Source organism: Pogona vitticeps, chromosome 10 (genome assembly GCF_051106095.1).
Source record: "Pogona vitticeps strain Pit_001003342236 chromosome 10, PviZW2.1, whole genome shotgun sequence".
NCBI classification, from domain to species: Eukaryota; Metazoa; Chordata; class Lepidosauria; order Squamata; family Agamidae; genus Pogona; species Pogona vitticeps.
The window spans coordinates 996,013-1,015,618 of NC_135792.1; the positions used below are offsets into that span (position 1 = coordinate 996,013).

Consider the following 19,606-nt stretch of genomic DNA (forward strand, 5'->3'; position numbering starts at 1 on the left):
GGGGCAGGTAATCTCTCTGCCAGTAGCAGAGGTACCTGTCAACTTTCAAGGCTGGAGGGGCGTTTGGCGGCTAGCGATTTCATCGACTCTGCCAGCAGCCGTGCTCGTGGGAAATGACCTGGCTGAACATGTAAAACGGGTGCTAGTGATTACACGCTCACAAGCCACCACGGGGACAGTTCAGGGGGGTAATGATGAGCCAGAGACGGAAGCAGAGGGGAGTTCAGAAGCTGTGGTGAAAACCTTAACCACAGACAGCAGATTTGGACAGGAGCAAAAGGCAGACGCCACTCTCCAAAAGTGTTTTGAACAGGTGACTGACGCCCAGCTAACACCTGAAACCCCAGTGAGATTTCTGGAGGAAAAGGGGATTATATATAGAGAAACCCTAAGGAATGTCTCAAAAGGGGGAGATGGGATCAGAAGTCAGCTGGTGGTACCTGAAAAGTATCGCCCCATGATCTTACAAAGGGGTCACTCTGACATGTTTGCTGCACACTTAGGGGTGAAAGAGCCCCTTGATTTGATCAAGCAAGATTGGGAGCAGATCACCCAGGATGACCCACAAGACGTTGTGACATACATAGACACCTTGATGAATGACCTAAGGAGAAATCTAGAGCTGGCAGCAGAAAACCTGCAAGCTCAGAAGGTCAAACAGAAAACATGGTATGACCACAAAGCTAGAGAGAGGCACTTTGACCCAGGGGAGGAAGTGCTTTGGCTTAGGCCCTGCAGAGAGAACAAACTGCAGCTCAAATGGGCAGGACCATATAGGGTCATTTCCAAGATGTCAGACCTGAACTACCTAATAGAGCAGGAGGAGAACCAAGCAAGGAGGGTGGTTCATGTGAATGCCCTAAAACCCTACTACAGAGGGGAACAGAGGGTTTTATTCGCGATAAAAGCAGCTGAGAGTGAGGAAGCTGAATTACCCTTCTGGGAGGGTAGAGGGGAAGTAAAATACAACCCAGAGGAGGTAAAGATCAGTCCTGCACTCACCCAAGACCAGCAGCAAGAACTAAAAATGCTGCTTAGTAAATATCAACAGGTGTTTTCCAACAAGCCGGGGATAGTGAAGGGAGTGATGCATCAGATCCACACAGGGGATGCACCCCCGCAGGCAGTATCCCCATACCGAGTAACGGGACCCTATAGGGACAAGGTGCGGAAGGAGCTGGACGAGATGCTGAGGGAGAACATAATCGTCCCCTCTTCTAGTCCTTGGTCCTCTCCGATAGTCCTTGTGGACAAGCCTGATGGGAGCATTAGGTTTTGTGTTGATTACAGGAAATTAAACCGTGTAACCACTCCTGATGCCTACCCAATGCCCAGGCTAGACAACCTGATTGAAACCATAGGGGGTTGTCGGTTCATCTCATCATTGGACCTGGTAAAGGGATATTGGCAATTAAGAATTGATCCCAGGGATCAAGAAAAGACTGCCTTTTGCAGCCCTTTTGGTCTCTATGAGTTTCGAGTCCTGAGCTTTGGTCTCAGAAATGCACCAGCCACATTCCAAAGGCTGATGGACCAGACCTTGGCAGGGCTCAGTGACTTTACAGTGGCCTACATTGACGACATAGGGATCTTCAGTAATACCTGGGAAGATCACCTGATACACCTGGAGTTAGTGCTGCAGAGGTTAAGTGCCGCAGGGCTAACAGTAAAGGCCAGCAAGTGTCAGCTGGGTAGCCCAGAAATAAAATACTTAGGTCACATGGTAGGGGGAGGAATGATAAAACCCCTGGAGGCCAAAATAGAAGCAGTTCGTGATTGGCCTAGGCCCAACACCAAGAAAAAGGTCAAATCATTTCTTGGGTTGGTGGGCTACTACAGGAAGTTCATCCCGAGGTTTAGCGAGATTGCGGCTCCGCTGACCGATCTGACGAGGAAGAAGGCTGATGACCGCATCCCGTGGACCAGCGACTGTGAGGCGGCGTTCCAGAGGTTGAAGGAGGCGTTAATCAACTATCCTGTGCTGCGGGCTCCAGACTTCGACCGGGAGTTCATCATCTACACCGATGCGTCTAACAGCGGGGTAGGAGCAGTTCTGTGCCAGGAGGATGAGAATGGTGACCAGCATCCAGTGTCCTACCTGAGTAGGAAACTTCAAAAAGGTGAGAGACATTTGGCAACCGTGGAGAAGGAGTGTTTGGCCATAGTCTACGCGATCCAGAAGGCCAAGCCTTACATCTGGGGAAGACATTTTATTCTGTGTACTGACCATTCACCATTACAATGGTTAAAGACAATGAAAACCCACAATAGCAAACTTATGAGGTGGGCTTTAAACCTACAGGACTATGACTTTGAAGTAAAGGTGGTCAGAGGGTCAGTGAACTGTGTTGCTGACGCCTTATCAAGAAGACCTGAAGAATGAAGACGGCGAAAGAACATGGACTATGTGTATATAATGTTGACAAAAAGTTAAATGTACCTGGTTTTAACTTGGTTTGTATGAATAAAGGTAAATTGATGTAATGTATATGGTAAATGTTTAAATGCCTATTTGCTATGGTTTAACTTAGAATGTAAGTATCAGTAAGTATAATATGGTATGTATAACTGTTGTTGTGTATTTTATACAGGTTGTTTTTTGGTGAAAAGCACGTTAGCTTTCCCCCTACAAAACAACTTATAAAGAGGGGAGGTGTTACATACAGCACTGATGTTACCTGTCTGTCATGGGTTTGGAGGGAAAGTTCCATCCTATGGGGAGTGGAAGGCGGGACATCAGGAGGAGGGGCTGTACTGTATAAATATGTGATGCCTGTGTGGTGAGAGAGGAGATGCTAAGAGACACTGGGTTGTGACGAAGCAGCAGCTGGGAAGAAGAAGCTGTTGTGGGAGTCTGTGTGTCAGACAGGGTACTTCTGTGTGTCAGAGTACCAACCTGATAGGTTCAGGTGTCTGTTGGTTAGCCAGAACTGATAGGTTCAGGGTCTGTGCTTCAAGTTAAGGGTTCTGTGTGAACCAAACTGTATGCTTGTATGAGTGAGAATAAGCCACGTTACTTTATTTTATTCACCTGATTGTTTATTTTTCCCTGCGTGTATTTAAATAAACCTTATTCTTTTTATTGTTTAAAAATCCATCCCTGGTCTGTGTGACTTCTTACAGGGAATGGGTTGGTGGCAGCTTAGTGTAACTGTGTGACATATCCCAGTAGGTCTGGGTTTGTCACACCCACCACTATCTGCCCCCCCACCTACCCCACCCCCACCCCCGTTGCTGCCTCGTTGGATGGTTTAATAATCTTGTTCAGGAGAGAGATTCAAAGACATTGTTTCCCAGGCTTGCAGGTATGTGTGTGTGTTTTGGGGGGGGGGTTGGTTGGAGGGGGTGGCAGAAGAGGAAGGGCTCCTCCACCACCAGAGGCAGGAGTGGGGAGCGCAGGGGGCCTCTCTCTCCTGCCCCCCCACCTCTTGCTCGGATCCCGCCTCCCAAGCTGCGTGAGCGGCATGGCAGGCCCCCTTCCTTCCCCGCTCGCCATCTGCATCGATGTCTATAAATACTGAAATGCTAATATGGGAGGAAGGAGAGAGAGAGAGAGAGGGAGAGTGCCCCACTTTCCTATCTGGACACCCTCGGTGGCTTCTTCTGCCCTGAATCGGGAGGATTCCCAACCCAGCCATGGGAAGCCTCTCTCGGCCAGACCTCGGCTCCCGCGGTGGGCCACAGCTTGCCTCTGAGAAGCCCCCCTAGGAGGGGACTGGCAGCCCCAGCATGGGAGGTGCTGCACCGCCCTCTGATGCATAGCCATGGATGATGCCGTCGCTGGGAGGGCACTTCCCACCATCCCCGGTGGCCAAGATGTTCTCCTCCTTGGGATGGTGGAAAGGAGGGTGGGAGGCCAGTGTGCCTCCATGCAGCATATCTTAAAATCTCTCTTTTATGATAAAAAAAATTGGGGGGAGAAGGGGGTTCAACTGGCACCAAGGGTAGCGTGCTGGGGTGTGTGTGTGCGTGCTGTGGCCCCTGTCGAGGTTTTGACACAGAAAGAGCGCCCCTGACGTTGGTGCGTGGAGGGCCCCCAGCATTCTCCCCTCCTGGAGCGTCTGGCTTTGCCTCCAGTGGCCCAAACCTGTTGCTGTGCAGGAGGCGGCCACAGCCATGTGCCAGCGGCAGCACCACTGGCCAGGCGCCACATGGGGGAGGCAGGCTCGTTTGACTTTGGTGGATCCCGGGGGGGGGGCAGTTCTGCACACAGACTTCTCCGGATCTTCTCCAGCACTGAGGAGCAGACCTCTCTGTGGAATGCCCTGGAGTGGGTTTCCTTTTCTGTTCCGTTTTGTGTGTGTGCGTGCATGCACATGCGTGTGTGAGGTGTAAACACCGGGGGAGGCTCTCCCAGCACCTCACTGCCTTTCATCTCAGTGGGGCTCTGCCCTTTCTCCTCGCTGCTGCGTGGCTCCAGCTGCAGGCTCTCCCTGGCTATGCACGGAATACAGACAAAAAGGCCTGAGTTTGGAGCCTGACTGGAGCGCCATCGCAGGCTCCAGGTTCTCCCCTGGCTGGCATGGCTGGCACCTGCTCTCCCAAGGCGTAGGGAGCAGGGAGCAGGGAGCGGCCAGGTGGGTGCTGCTCCCCACAGTCTAGCAAAAGGGAGGAGAGAAGCAAACCAAGCGGTGAGAGAATCAGGGCGCCGTGGCGTCTTGGTGGCCTCCTTCCCAGCCGTGGCAGGTCCAGTTCTCTGCCTCGTGGCCCAAACCGGTGGCCGTGTGCTTCGGCTTAAAGAAATGGCAAAATGCCCGGTGCCCTTAAACCTCAGGCGGGATTCTCCAGCCTTGCCTGCTTCATCTTGGATCTTCCACTGAACTTCAGATCCTGGCGCTAAAAGGTATATCCAGGTGATGTTCCGATCCTTCTTCCTCTCCAGGCCACCTCCTAAAACTCCAAGGTGTTCAGCCTGACGAAAGAGTCCAGAGCCTTCGAAAGCTGGCCTTGCTAAGGGGTTTTCATGCTCTTTAGGAGGGTTTTGCCGTTCTTCTTCTTCTTCTGCGCTCTTAGGCCGCCTCTGATTTGTGGCGGAACCGCTCCTTAACAGTCTGGCCGAGGTCTTTCAAGCTCAACGCTGTGCCTTCGTTTCTGAGCCTTTTTAATGAACACATCACCCAAGCCTGATCCTGGATTCTGCTCCTCAACCGCCTAGCTGTATTTCTTTGTTTCTAATTCTTTGCCATTTCAAGACCTCATTGAGCTTTCCTCTGTGGTGGAAATCCGGGGTGCCCTTTTGATCGCCGTTTGGCGATTGGGGATGCTAGAATGGAAGAGGAAAAATTGGCAGCGCCGTTGGGCGCCTCTCTTCCCTTGTGTCTACACATCCTCGCACGCACGCACGCGCTGAGGAGCGTTCCTTCCCTTCCTTCCGTGGGCTTCCTCCAGAGTGTGTAGAAATTGCTGCCAGCAGGGTGGCTGAGGCAGACCCTTCTTGTCACATCACCCGTTGTGACACTGAAATCAGCCTGGGCCCTGAAAGGGCAAATATTCTAAGAAAAGCCAAATCCCTCCAGCTCTCCCTTGCTCTGATTAAATGTACAAATCGCAACGTCCGATGGGTGTCTATAAACAGAGCAACCCTGTATACCGGTGTTGGGCGGGTGGGTGAAGAAGACGTTGCCCCCCTTGTGAAAAGGGTAACTCGTCGTGGCAGTTGCTGGACTGCTTGTTGACTTTTTTGTTACGTCCCTTCAGAAGTTTGCCCCAAAGTAAGCAGAAAGTCAGGAGCCAGGAGCAGGCAGTACCACTGCTAAGTTAGTCCTGTCATGACGAGAGATTCGTCACCCTTCATGGGCTCCCAAGTTCTGCTCATGCTGTTATTTTCGCAAAATGTGAAATCCTCCGGAAACAGGAATTTTGCATTTAAAACATCTTCATCTGGAGGTGCCGTGTTTATGTGTGAACCCGACCCAGGTGGTTCTCTTTCCGCCAGGCCGGCTAGCCTAGCAAACTCTTTTCCAAAACAGCTTTGAGGGCACCCCTTTTATGCCAAGGGACTTCTCTTCCCTTCCCGTTTTTTCCCCCAGGATACCCAAAGGCCCTGGCTTTCCATCCGTGGGGAGGCTGGGAGGAGGCCATGGGGCTGAGGCTCATTTGGGAGAGAGAACTGGCTGCAGGCGAGGAAAGGGTCAGTTTCCCCTCAAAAGAAAGGTGCATTAAGCAATTAAGAGGCAGACCTGAACCAACCGGGGGAATGAGAATCTGCCCCAAAGATAGTCAGGGGAAAGCAAAGAGCCTGATTAGTATGAAAACGGTTCTCGGTGAATTTATGAGCCGTGTGTAATTTCTTACTCTGAGGCATCTCCTCACCTGCAGAGGTCTGGAGTTTGGCAGACGGACGAGTGATGTATAATTCCTTCGGCGGAGGGAAGCCTCGCCGCCTGCAGAGATCAGAAGGTATTATTCTCCTTCCCCGTCTCCCGCTTCATCTCTCTTTGCGGTTCTACTGGACGCGGCTCAAGTTCTTTCCACTTGGGAGTCATGGGCGTGCACAAAGAAGGATGTGCAGCCCCACGCCGGCTCTTCCTCGCGAGGTGCCTCTCTGGCTCTTGTGCCTTTCACGTGGAGTTTCCGTGCGGTCCGGGTGGCGGAGAAGGTGAACAGAGACTCCCGTTGAGCATTGCTGGAAGGTGCGGTAGAGCAATGAAGCACCCTGGACTGCTGGGGGCCCAGAGGTCCCTGGTTCTTGCTCCTGCTGAGACCCAAATGTTAAGTCGTGTGGCTATGGTGCCGCTCTTCCTTCGCCTGGCCTGCCTCGCAGGGCTGCTGTGGGGATAAGGTGGAGAGAAGAGAAAAACCATGCACCCCACCTGAAGGGGAATGAAAAATAAAATGGTAGAGATTTTGGTGTCAGTGGTTTTGTGGATATTCAGCTGATGAACTGCTGGATAGCTCAGGGGCTTAGGGATCGGACTGCGGAGCCAGAGGTTGGGAGTTTGATTCCCCCACTGGGCTTCTTTGGTAAGGGGCTGTAGGGCCCCTTCCAGCTCTGCAGTTCTAAGATGATGATGGTGATGATGGTGAATCAGAAAGAGCTGTTTTTCTTGTCACAGAGGTAAAGCTTCCTAAGCCCACGAGGCCTCAAGTAGGAGGGAGGAGAGAGACACCTCCACGACCACCTTCCTGTCAGAACAATTCAGACCAGAGGCCCATTGCCGGAAACTCCTCCTTCCCAGTTTTTATTTTTCTGCTCGTTGGCCAAAAGCCGAGGGTCAGGGCCTTCCAATCCCTCTCCTGTTCTCTCCTGCCTTGAGAGGATGACCCCTGGGATGGGTGGGTGGGTCAAGCGTCCCGGCAGGCCCCCTAATTCAATTAACAGCAGCCGCAGAGCGCTCTGTCCGGCTGCCCTCGTCGTCATCCTCGTTCAGCCTGGGAGAGAGAGAGACCAGGTCCCTGGTGGAGGGGGGCGCTTCCCTCGCCTGGCTGAGTGGCCCAGGTACCTTCAGAGGGGCAGCTCCGCTTCGCCTCCCACGTCCGGGCGGCTGGCGTGCTCCCGGTGCCCTCCCTTTCCCCCCAGTGGGCTATAAATCCATTCTCCGAGTCCATCCCAGCACACTGTATCAATCTTGTTTAATAGACTGGAAAGCTTAATGCGCGGTGGCGGGTCGTGGGGAGCATCCGGGTGATGGATTGTGCCTTCCCGGAGTCGAGCACCGTTGATGTATAATGAAATATTTATGATTTATTCCGGCTAATAAACTGGAATGAAGTGTGTGATATATGTGAGCAGATGGGGAACTATTGATGCAGCTTTCGTTTGGGGAAACGCGGGGAGGTTTATGTCTGTAACACCCCTACGTACACCCATCACAGACCGTGGCATGCCATAAACTTCACCCCTCGCATGGTGGTTGTGCGGGGACGGCCGATACCCATCCCCTCATTAATCTTCTCCTCCTTCCCTCTAATTGTTTGTCGTCCCGCATCCCCTCCTGCACCTGTATTCCGCGCGCTAGAAACAAGCCGTTCTCTGCACAGAATACCTTTTCTGCATCCCAGAGACGTCCTGTTCTGAGCAGGCTTGGAGACGGGTGCAAATCCTCCCGTGGGACGATGGATGCCCCAAAACTTCATGGAACTTGGATCCAGGCCATCCGAAGGGTTGCGTGTCCTGCTATTGGGAGGGTTTGAGAACCTTTTACGGGGAACCTTCCTTCAGCTCTACCCACCCTGCTCACAAGATGGAGTCCCCCCCCCAGACAGGGCCTTCTCAGTGGCTGCCCCCAGGCTGCACCCTTCCAGCAAAGATGGGACAAGCCCCCCTTCCTGTTCCCCCATCACTGGCTCCCAAAAACCCTTCCTATCCAGGCCAGCTCTTGTTAATTCACAGACTGCCAAGCCACAGGGCTCCTGATTAGGTTGGGCGCTTTGAAAACTAATCCCTTTCCTTTAAGATTAGATTAATTGGGTTTCCATTTTATAGCTTGCTCAGTCTTTTTTTTTTTTTTTTTAAGTATTCCAGCTTTTGGGGATCTTAGCCAGAGTGTTTTTCTCATCTTGTGGTGAGGTGCCTTCAGCCCCAAGGTATCTATTAAGGATATAAAATACCAATTATATATTTTATATCAAATCTAGTTTAGTCAAATCCTGCAAGGGGCCAGAATGATAACCAGGCAAAACCTCCCTCTTGTAACTCAGCCCTCCTGCCCAGCGCTGGTCCAGAGACTCTGGTGTCTAAGTGGGACGGTCCGGGAGGAGCGATGCTCTTGCCTCCTTCCCTGCAAGAAGTAACACTGGCCATGGTGCCAGAGGACTGGAAATTGAAAATCCTTTCGCAACCCTACAGTTCTGTGAGTCTGTACAAGTTTTTGCCGTCAAAAGCCTTGCTTGGCATTTGATGCCCTTTACCTGGAGCTACGAAAGACTTGAAGGCCCTGTTCTCCACCTGGCCCCCTCTTCTGTGAGCCACCCTGCCAGCTGTTGCCCACCCGCCTGCCTGCCTGCCTGCCCTAATGAGCGGCGTTGGTTGCCCAACCCATTTGGGATGGCTCAGATGAAAGCCACCGAAAGCACACCAAGAGCTGTGACGGCAGCGGCTGAGAGCTTCGAGGGAGAGCTTCCCAGAGGGGCCCTCCGTTCTCAAAGTGAAAGGCCTCCCGTGCCACTTAGGGGAGCGCCCGGCAGCAGGGAATTCCCCCAGGAGACCCTGCCCGACCAAAGAAGGTGCTTCTCCAAAGTGGCGGCTGAAGGCGGCGGACTCAGCGCAGCAGAGAAGCCGGGAAGCTTTTTGTCCCAGTTCACCCTAGAGGTGCCAAGGGCAGGCCACGTGGGGCAAGGGGAAGCTTCCAAAGAGAGGAGGGGTCGGGTTTCCAGCGGCCCCCTTTCTCCTGCTCTCCTCTTTATGGCTCAATGCACCTGGGTGGTGTCAGCTGGTGCCCACCGGAACGGGTGAGGCAAGAGTGGCCGTTGGAGAGTGAATTTATATAGAAGATGATAAAGGGATTTATGAAAGAATGGTTTCTTGCAAAAGGGGCCCCTAAGGTGTCTTAAAATGGCTTTTAAAAGAGGTTTGGAAAGTACTAGAACCCTATGCATTATAGGATCAAAGTAACTTTGCTTGTTGCATTGCTTTTAAAATGTAACCATGGCTCTGCCATTTATAGCCGGGTACTGTCCTGCTCCGGAACCAGAATAGGCAGTGCCCAGGCCAGGCAGGGAGATGGTGTGCCCAATAGTTTGGCAGGATCATTAGCTCTCATCCTGCTACATCCATGGAGAGTCAGGAGGCTGAAGCGCCAGGGCTGGGCTGGGCCAACAGGACTCTGGCTACAGGGGGAAGGAGGGCATCTGTCCGTTGCTGCTCCCGTTGAGGATAAAGAGATGATGTTTCCAGCGCCCGGTTTCTTGAGGTGTTCAACTGGATGCCCCCCAAGAAGACCCCAAGGGCTTTCTCTCCCCAGCCAGGTTGTCCCTCTCTAGCACCTCCTTGCTCCAGGAATCTTGCCCAAGGTCCTCTTAGGACCCAGGAAGCCGCCTTCGGCTGGTGCCATCTGCGTGTCCGCCTTCCCCAGTCTTGCCTCCTCTTCCTGCTCCTCCCAGCAGAAGCTCTCCTCCAGGTGCTCAGGGCAGAAGGGTGTCTTCAGTTCAGGCTTCTGACTTACATTTTTCCAAGGGGAGATGTCCACAGTTGAATCAGGGGAGGTGTCTTCTGAGAAGATCTGAAGCCACTCGGCTGTTGACCGTCCTTGAATATCTTCCCTTCCAGCTGTGGATCCCAAATGCCAGGTCACCAGCTGTCCTGCAGGGACCGCTGCAGAGAGGGAGGAGAGAGGGAGGATGCTCTGCCTCTCCCCTGCAGTGTGGGAAAGGTCCCCTGATTCCTCTCCTCTTTTGTCTCTCCCCGGCCACCTCCCCAGGTGACACAGCTGTGTACAAGGGTGGCACCTACTGGATCAGGGGCCGGACTTCGGTGGACATCATCAAAAGCGGAGGCTACAAGATCAGCGCCCTGGAAGTCGAGCGCCACCTTTTGGCTCACCACAGCATTGCCGGTAAAGCAGAGCGCGCAAACACCCACACCCGGCACTCTCTCCACCTGGGCTGGGCTGGTAGCACTGGAGGCCAGTGTTTCACGGATGGGCCACAATGCCCAGGGAGCAGGCACTGGTGGGAGGGAGAAGAGAGGGTACTTACCTGCCGAGATCTAGGAAGCCTCCTATGTTGCCCCCCACCCCCTGGGTCTGTGCTCAAGAGAATGCTTCATTCTTGTTATTCTTTGCTGGTTTACTCACGTCGTGCTGATTATGCACACTGAGCTCGGCGGAGGGCAGAAGGCTTTGAGATTTCCACCCCACCCAATTCTGGGTTTGACTGTGCCACTGAGTGCAAGGGAAAGGTCGCAAGGGGAGAATCGGCATCTCATTGCTGCCGCAAGAGGGCTTAGAGCGATGGCTCTCGTGGCGCAAGGCGGGGGAATCTTATCGCTCCGCTTCGGGTGGTGAAGAGTCTTGGGTCAGCACACCCTAACTCCCAAGGGAATTTACCTGCTTGGAAACAGACTCCGGGCAAGCCATAGGAGAAGGGGAGGGACTGGGAGGCAGGATCAACCCCAGGAGTGCACACCGTTATTCGTGTGGCAGGGAGGGTGAAAGGATGGTCCCAGAGACCTTGTGAAATATGCACGGGATTATGCAATAATTTGCAGGCCTTTCCTGCCCTGCCTTTGCAACGCCTGCCGGCAAGCAAAATAAAAGCAGCAGCACCTGTGTTTTCAGGCAGCCTAAAAGAGGACAGGCTTAAAACAGAGTTTTAAATCCTGCTACTGGGAGCAAAGCCCTATAATAGCCCACTAGAAATGGAAGAAGCTGTAGGGAATCAAAACATGTTCTCCCGATGCTGGGAAGTCAAGAAACCCATCCCCAGGTGGGCTTTACAAGAGAGGATCTTCTACAGGTTGAGGGTCTCCGCAGGAGAAGTCCTGCTCGGAAGTAGACCTCCCCCCCCGGCCACTGAATCCCACTGTGCGGGGGCTCTCGGAGCCGGGCCTCAGATGTCGCTCTCTGAGCACAGACAGGAACATATGGGAAGAGGCGGCGGAGTGACACCCCGCCATCACTGGGTTCCCTGCTCCTCCTGGTTCTCTGCTTTTTCTAGGCCTGCCATCTGGCTGATTTCCCTATTTATTTACTGATGGAATTTTAATTCCACCCTTAAAATAACAAAACAAACAAAACACCCTTTTCAAAACAGAAGCAAAGAGAATGCAGGGTAGAAACATCAGTGCAAGCAGTAAAAAAAAAATCAATATTTTGAGAAAAGGCTTGAGATACTTTTCCCACCCGAAAGAGAGCATATTTCCATCACTGATTAAAAGTATTAAAATGCCTGGAAGAACAACAAGATTTTCAGCAATTGACAAAAAAAACCCTGCAGAATAGGCACCAAGCAGATTTCCTTGGGGAGAGCATTCGTCAGCTGGGATGCAGAAGAGGGCAGGGGGTGTCACTGCTACCCCGTTTCCCCAAAAATAAGACCTAACCTGAAAATAAGCCCTAGTAGCATTTTTCAGGATGCTCGTCATATAAGCCCTATCCCCAAAATAAGCCCCAGTCAAGTGATACCCCGCTCTCCATCCTTATGCAACAACCATAAGAAGATGACATGACTGTATTTGAATAAATGTAGATTGTTGTACATGGGGAAAAAACAAAGCATCCCCTGAAAATAAGCCCTAATGTGTTTTTGGAGCAAAAATTAATATAAGACCCTGTATTATTTTCGGGGAAACAGAGTGCCAAGAAGGTGTTCCCTGAGATGGCGGAGGTGCACCGGCCTCCCCATGAGAGAGACGGACGCCCACCTTCCTCTCCTAAGTGGTGTTTGAGGTGGCTTACAAATCTCAAAAGAGAAAAAAAAAACAGGCAGCTGGAAGAAAACAAGAACAAGAATTGGGAGCCCCACCGTAAGCGGCTGAAAAGCAGATCAGCACAAACAGAAACCATCCTGGGTGCCTACTGAGCTAACGCAGATGCTGAGTTTTAAGGATAAACATCGCCGGAGGCAGTTGTGTTAATCTGTCCCAGGGAGATCTGAAGAGTCGGGCAGCAGTTTCCGGAGGCTTCTGTGCCGAAGGAAGGATGTTGAGTCCTTGAGGTGGCACAGGAATCCCGGTGGAGCGATGAACTCAGAGCCACAGCCCTGGCTAAGCAGGAGAGCCTTTGCCTGCACGTCTCCTCCTCGAGGGGAAGGTGGCTATTTTTCTTCCTTTCCCTTCGGTGGCTTTTCCCCTGCGTGACGCTTTCCCCCTTTTTCTCGCCTTCCAGATGTGGCTGTGATTGGCGCCCCGGACGTGGTGTGGGGTCAGAAGGTCACGGCCGTGGTGAAGCTCTGCAGTGGCCACACCCTGTCCCTGAGCAGCCTGAAGGAATGGGCCAGGTAAGGCTGGCGGGGCCGGGGGGGGGCGGCTGGCTTCCCCCTTGCGGGAGGGCTGGCTCTGTTCGCAAGAGTCCGGAAGAGCCGCCCTCTCTGGGGAAAACCAAAAACAGACACCGGGGGCCTGTTTTTCCTCCCATGAGCTCCAAGCTGCGGACGGGGCTTGCCTTCTCTCCCCTTTATGCTCACAACCAGCCTGCGAGGTAGGTCAGACTCGGAGCTTGTGACTGGCAGAAGGCCAGTCCTTCTGAGTTTCATGACCAGCTTCTCCCGAATCCAACACATGGCAGTTCTGTTCCGTTGGGGGAAATGAAGGGTTAAACACATTTATTTATTTATTTATTTATTTAATTTATATGCCGCCCACACTACCCAAAGGTCTCCTTGCTCTGCTCGGGCACCTGCAGGATTTCTCTAAGCAGCCCCAGACAGACAGCCCTCGTGGTCCATCAGAATGGACAGGACTGGCCAGGAGGAAACAGGGGTCCCTGACCTGGGGCAAGGCAGCCGAACCCATGTTCCTGGGTTCTATCGCTCCCTGTCACCACCAAACACACAACACACACACACACACTTTCCCCCTCCTGCTCAAGTGCCTAGTGTGTGCAGAGCACCCCTTAGATTCACAGGGAGCCGGCCGTTCAAAGGAGGAGGAAGAGGTGCTGTGTCTTGACATGAACGCAGACCATGAAGGAAAAATAAGGGAGGGCGCACAGCAACACAGAACGCTGGGAGCCATGAGAAGCGGCCGGGGCGCAAGCGAGGGGCCCAGCGCAGCCTTCCTAGCCACACTTGAACCTCCTTCGCCGCCAGCAGAGCATGTCCCGCTCTTCATCAGAGCCACTGAGGGAGGGAGGGAGGGAGGGCACTGTTCTGCCCCCGTGGAATCGCTCTCTCTTGCTCTCTTTCCCCTTGAGCTGCCATTTTTTGCTGGCCTCCTCCTGGCAGATCAGCCCCGACTGTGACAGATCTCGATGTGGCAGTCCTGCGCTCCCGGAAGGGCTCTGTGGTCCTTTAGCTGCGCGTCACCTCCCAGGCCTCCCACCCCCGGCAGGCTCCCCCCTGCACACTGCTCGCCCTGTCTCTCCTCTTCCTCTTCCACATCGCTTGCCTCGCCCACCCCACGCCGCCACCGCCGCCTCCTTCCCCGTCTCCTGCTCTCTTTGGCAGGAGACACATGTCCCTCTTCAGCATGATGTGTTCAGAGCCTTTCGCTTCCCATCTCTTCACGGTGACCAAAGCAGAGTCGATGGAGAGGGCTCCATATGGCAAGGATCACGCTTGATAATTTGAAGCCAGGAGCGGCAATGGGGGTGTGTGTGTGAAGGGAGAGAGCCCGGACATCCTCGGCGGGTCCATCCTGTCACTTTAGACTCTGTGTGCCAGGGAAGGTGCCTGGGAGAGCCGGGCATGGCCCAAGGCTGGTGCCGTCGCAGAAAGAAAAGTCCCCACCCCTCCCCTCACTTTGCAAAGGACAAAGTGACTTTGCTCCTTGTCCCCACTTGGGCAGGACGAAGGAGCTGCCATTCCTGGCGTGTCCCAGCAGGCCTGCTGGTACACAAATGGATGGGGGGGGGGAGGTTGCACACAGGGAGGGGGCAGAAGGCCTCCCAGGTACCCAGGCAGAGGAGGAGTGTGCAGGAGTGCTTGGTCGTTTGCTCCCGCTGCCATCGCTAATTGCAAGGATTGATGGGAGCCCATTAGAAGCAATGGCCGTTGGCCTCCTGGAGGTGCTCCGTCTGAGTGCACCTTCTAGAGAGACCCCCTGCACCTACAGACAGATAATTGGGGTGCCTTGTCTCTTAGGAGAGGGGTTCTCCACCTTTGGTCTCAGTCTCAGATCTCTCCCCAGCTTTTCCTATCAAACGCCAGGCTCCCTCCAGGACTGGAGCAAACGAAACAGCCTCTTCCTGCCCCCCCCCCCAGAAGGACTTCCATGCTCGGTGATGATTTCTATTCCTCATTTAAATGGGTGGCATGGAAAGCACAGCTTGAGGAGACGCCCTGGGTGTCCAACGTTCTTGCTAGCACACTCAAAGGTCCCTGGAGGGATCCTCCGCAGCAGGTGGGCTTGGTCGGAGACCTGCCGGAAGACGAGGGAGATTCCAATGGTGGTGGCCACAGTTATAAAGCCTCCGAGTCCCACCTAGACGACTTCTGGGAGAGCCGGCGTAGCCTCATGGAGAGAGTGATGGAGTAGAACTTAGGAGACCTTGGTCAAATCCCCACTTAGCCATAGAAGGTCACCAGGAGGGAGGAGCAACAGTAAAAGCAGCCCTGAAATCGCTGGACATCCCTTGAAAAACCTACGGATTAGGGACACCCTACCTCAGATGCAGTTTGACAGCACAAGAGATGCACCCCTTCTGTGTCTCGTGGCAGTGGAGGTACCACTGGTTAAGCGCAAGAGTCTGCAGGCCTCACTGAGTTGATAAAAGGAAGCCGTGGGTGCAAAACACCCTTCCAGCCGCTCCTGCCATTCCCGCTTGACGCAGGCACCCTTCTTGACGGGTAGCATTTTGGAATGGTCAGCATGAATGGCGGTAGAACGCAAGAAGGGCCAGTGTGGCCAGAGAGGCCTCTCGTCCCGCCTTCTGCTTGAGAGCAGAGTGGCCGCCGTCTCCCCAAAGACCCCGAGGAAGCCCACAAATGCAGAATAGTCTTTCTCTCTCTCTCTCTCTGCTCTCCAGAGAGTCCTGATTCAACCCGCTGAGAGGGCTCATAGCCACCAAGGATCCTCCTCTCCAGCATGGATTCCCTTTCAGAGTCTTAAAAGGTCTTGAAATGCCCGTTCGCAACGTGGATGTTCTTTTTCCCAGTCAGGGATTGTAAGTCCTTGACACGGTGAGCAGTAGGGAGGAAAACTTGGGAAAAGAGGCTGCCGTCAAGGCTTTGCTGAGTCCAGCAGAGTTGCGCTGCTCTGAGGTCCAGAAACGTTTGCTGGATCTCTAAAGGTTCAAGCCTGTTGGGGCAGCGACCATTCGCAGCGGTTTGTGCCTGCCTGCCCGAGGGGGCTTCGCCTGAGTGTTGAGAGCGTCATCCTGGGAGACAAGAGGGAACCCTTGGCGTGGGGTGGGACCCACCAGCCTTTGGGGAGAAGCTTGTCCCCTTGCCGCAGCCTGCTGGTTAACCAGAAGGACCTGTGCTTGTGCCTGCAGGGAGTTCATGGCGCCCTACACCATTCCCTCCGAGCTGTTCCTGGTGGAGGAGATCCCCCGCAACCAGATGGGCAAAGTGGACAAGAAGCAGCTTCTCCGGCACTTCTACGGTTCCTAGCGCAGGGGCGGCGCCCAAGAAGGGGGAAGCTCTGCGGCCTCACCTGGGCCCCGAAGGAGGCGGCCGAAGCCCTTCGGGTTCTTCCAGGAGCGCCTCTGAGCCGTCGTCGCCTTCCCGACGCCCTGCTCGCTTCCTTGAGTATCGACAAGCCTTTGGCTCATTTATCGTCAGGTGTCAAGCCTGGATAGAATCTGTGATTCATTTTCAGGAACTGTAAATCAAAGTCTTACAAACCCTGGCTCCTGGTCTGTCTCTTTCTTGGCGGGTGATTCATTTCTCTCCATGCAGCAGATTCAGGGTTCAGCAGGGACGGAACTGGGTGATGCACTGAAAACACAAAAGAGGGGGTGGGTGCCGGGCTTTCCCCCTCGGTTCCCTTCCCCGTGTGTTGGTGTCCTCCAGCTTTTGGGACAGAAGCTCCCCGCAAAAGAACCCACCACCCACTGAAGCCACGAGGCAAGACCTTGCGCAAACAAGCAGCTGCTGGTCCGACAACCACAAGCTGACCCGCTTTGTCTTCATTCACGGCTGAACCCAAACCAAGGCCAAAGATGATGGGTTCCCAAAAAAGTTGCAAGTGAAGATCGCCACCATCCTCTCCAGAAATGGGATTCCTTTTCGTGGTGTGTTTTTGTTTAGTCGCCTCCGACTCTTCGTGACCCCCCCCCATGGACCAGAGCACACCAGGCCCTCCTGTCTTCCACTTCCACACCTCCCGGAGTTGGGGCAAATTCATGTTGGTAGCTTCGGTGACCCTGTCCAACCATCTCATCCATCTTCGGGGTGTGGAGGGGGCTACATTTCCTCAAATCCCCTAACTGGGACAGCTGCAGGCAGGTTCACCATGAATTTCTGTTAAGTTACACATAACCCCCCCCCCCAAAAAATTAAAGCTCCCCAGTCACGCCTCTGGAGCTGAGCAACCAGGAACTGGGCTGTGGATTGTAGGGGACAGCGTGGCCAGGCAGCCTCTTCCAGGTTCTCATGTCATAATGACCATCTTTGAACGGCAGAGCTGGAAGGGACCCAGGAGATCATCCAGTCCAGCCCCTGTCAAGGAAGCCAAGAAGGGGGAATCGAACAACTCCAGAGACCTGAACCGTCCTCATCTATATGTCTGCTCTGTTCTGGTGGCTTCCAAACACAGAGCGGACCAAAAACCTCAAAAGGCTTTTGCACAATGCCGGTCCTCCCTCTGGCCAAAGAAGGTCCCGACGGAGCTCCCTTTTCTGCTTTGACCTTGGCTCTGCTGGGCCTGTGGGACCCTCGGCCTTGAGGCGGCCCCACCCAGGATGAAGAAGGCACTCTTTCTCAGCTCGGTGTGATGTGTACACCCCCTTGGCTGAGCTCTCTGCCTTCTGGCCCTCCGTCCAGGACCTTCTGTCAGCATTTCCTCCCTCCCTCCCTCCCTCCCTGCCTCCCTCCCTCCCTCCCTCCCTCCCTTCCTTCCTTCCTTCCTTCCTTCCTTCCTTCCTTTCTTCCTTCCTTCCTTCCTTCCTCCTCTCTTCCCTTATTTTTAAGTTCTTTCTCCCTTTCCCCCCTCTCTCCGCCCCCCCCACCTTTATTTTTATGGTGCAGTAAAAGAGTCCTTCATTAGGAGAGACTGTAATCTCCATGCAGGAACAGCTAATAACCCACCGTAAATTGCGATCTGTCCTTTTGCACGCTCCCCCACACAAGCACGCACTCCTTCTGTTTGGCTACAGATGCAGGGGGGCTGGGGGGGGGAGGTTTCGGGGGGGGGAGGAGGGAGTCATTAGGGAAGAACAAATAAATGCCAGCCTCTTTTAATAAGCCAGGCACGCCTGCTTCCCTCTGTCTCTCGGCTGCCTCTCCGCATCGCTCACAGCAGGCAGCCGAGATGAGCCCCTTCAACCCTGAAGGGGTTGTGCATGGGAGCGACACACATGTCCCGCATCCAGGCCTTTGGGAGAGCCATGCGCTCTTGTCAGGATCGCTCCAGAGCAGTGACATACATGCAGCCCATCGGCTGTAGGTTTTCTCTCTCTTTTTCTGCTTCCTCATCCCTGAGACTTCTTGTTTCATCACATGTACATGAGCACACATGGACGCATGTTAAGAATATACAACGAGTCCCACCAGTCCGGACACCCTCTTCCCATGTGCAAGCCATGCACACAGCAGTGCACCCGCTCTCTCGCTTTCACGGCAGCAGCTCCAAAGGGACCTTTTGCCGGCAGTACCAGCCCAGAAGAAGTGACAAGAGGCCGCCGGGCCAACTGGCAGCTATGGGTGGCCTTACTATCCATGGATATATCCATTCCCCTTCTGTAGCTAGGCTAGTTATCAGCTGCCACGGCATCTTGTGGCAGGGAGTTCCAGAGTGTGACTGCATGCGAGTTTTCATGCAAAAGGCTTTAATGGTGAATTGCTCCCAGCTTTTCTGGTTATTAAGAAATGTTGGAACCCTAACTGTGACATAAAGTCAGAAAGGAAAAGATAAGTTACCAAGAAATAAAAAGACACTTGGTATTCTGAAAACACCCAAGAGGGAAGCAAATGCATGGCCCCACTGACGGAAATTGGTTGCCAAGCTCAAGCACGTATATTCCACCCATCTTGGGCGTGTAAAGCAGCTTTATTTCGAAAAGCGGGGCGAGGGAGGGCGATCAAGTACCCTTGTTCTTTCCGCCCCTGCCCCCATCCTTACTCAGTGGGGCCCATCCTTGAGCCAGGGGTGCCGGGGATGGGGGGGGGCTCCATCTTGCGGGCATCCTCCACCATCTCCTTTGTTAAACCATCAGTGACGCAGTAAATTTTTTCACTTACCATATAGATCAATATCAAATTATCATGTCTCACATTCATAACTCTTAAGCGAGCAACAATCGGGAGAGACAAGGTCACTGGAGAATAAATAGCAGCCGGGGTGCTCCGTGATCTATCATCCGTGACAAGCCCCCCCACACCTTGCACCCGGCCACTGACAACATCATTAATAAAACTCCACCGTGGCCGATCAATGGGTTTGATGGATGAGCACAGGTAGCAAATACAGTAAAACAGCTGCCTGTCATGCTCCGTTGAAGGATGTGAGCTTTGCCTTTGGGGTCCCGATGGGCTGCGCTGGCTGGCAAGCCGGCCGACTTATTTACTTATTTAGAAGGCAGAGGGTCGGATCTTTAAAAGACATCCCCAGCTTGGTTCTGTGAGCATTTGAACTCGGCACCTCTGCCTAGCCAGGACTCTGTTGCCATGGCCGAGAGAGGCGAGAACGTAGCCGCACATCCTTTCTGTGGACCGCATTGAAGAGGATAGCTCGGTGGCCGGGCCTGGCTAGGGGTTTCTGGGGGGCGGTAGTCCAACTGGATACGACTGGGGAGGGGGCGGTGTGTGGAGAGGACGCTTCCAACAATGCAAGGCAGGTTTCATTCTTATCTGAAAAAGCTCAGGCAGACGTGTTTCGGCCGTGGCCTTCTTCAGGAGCTAAGTGTAA

General features: G+C 53.7%; 1 protein-coding gene across 3 annotated transcripts in view; it reads left to right on the forward strand.

Annotated features, from left to right (window-relative positions):
- ACSF3 (acyl-CoA synthetase family member 3) overlaps nucleotides 1–16,387 on the forward strand; it is a 52,060-nt gene extending 35,673 nt beyond the window's left edge. For all 3 annotated transcript variants that reach the window (XM_020788339.3, XM_072980451.2, XM_078380499.1), the window contains exons 8-10: nucleotides 10,359–10,493; nucleotides 12,765–12,876; nucleotides 16,032–16,387. In XM_020788339.3, the coding sequence (XP_020643998.3) occupies nucleotides 10,359–10,493; nucleotides 12,765–12,876; nucleotides 16,032–16,149 (365 nt within the window). In that variant the 3' untranslated portion in view covers nucleotides 16,150–16,387. The remainder of the gene's footprint in view (nucleotides 1–10,358; nucleotides 10,494–12,764; nucleotides 12,877–16,031) is intronic.
- Nucleotides 16,388–19,606: the final 3,219 nt, after the last annotated feature.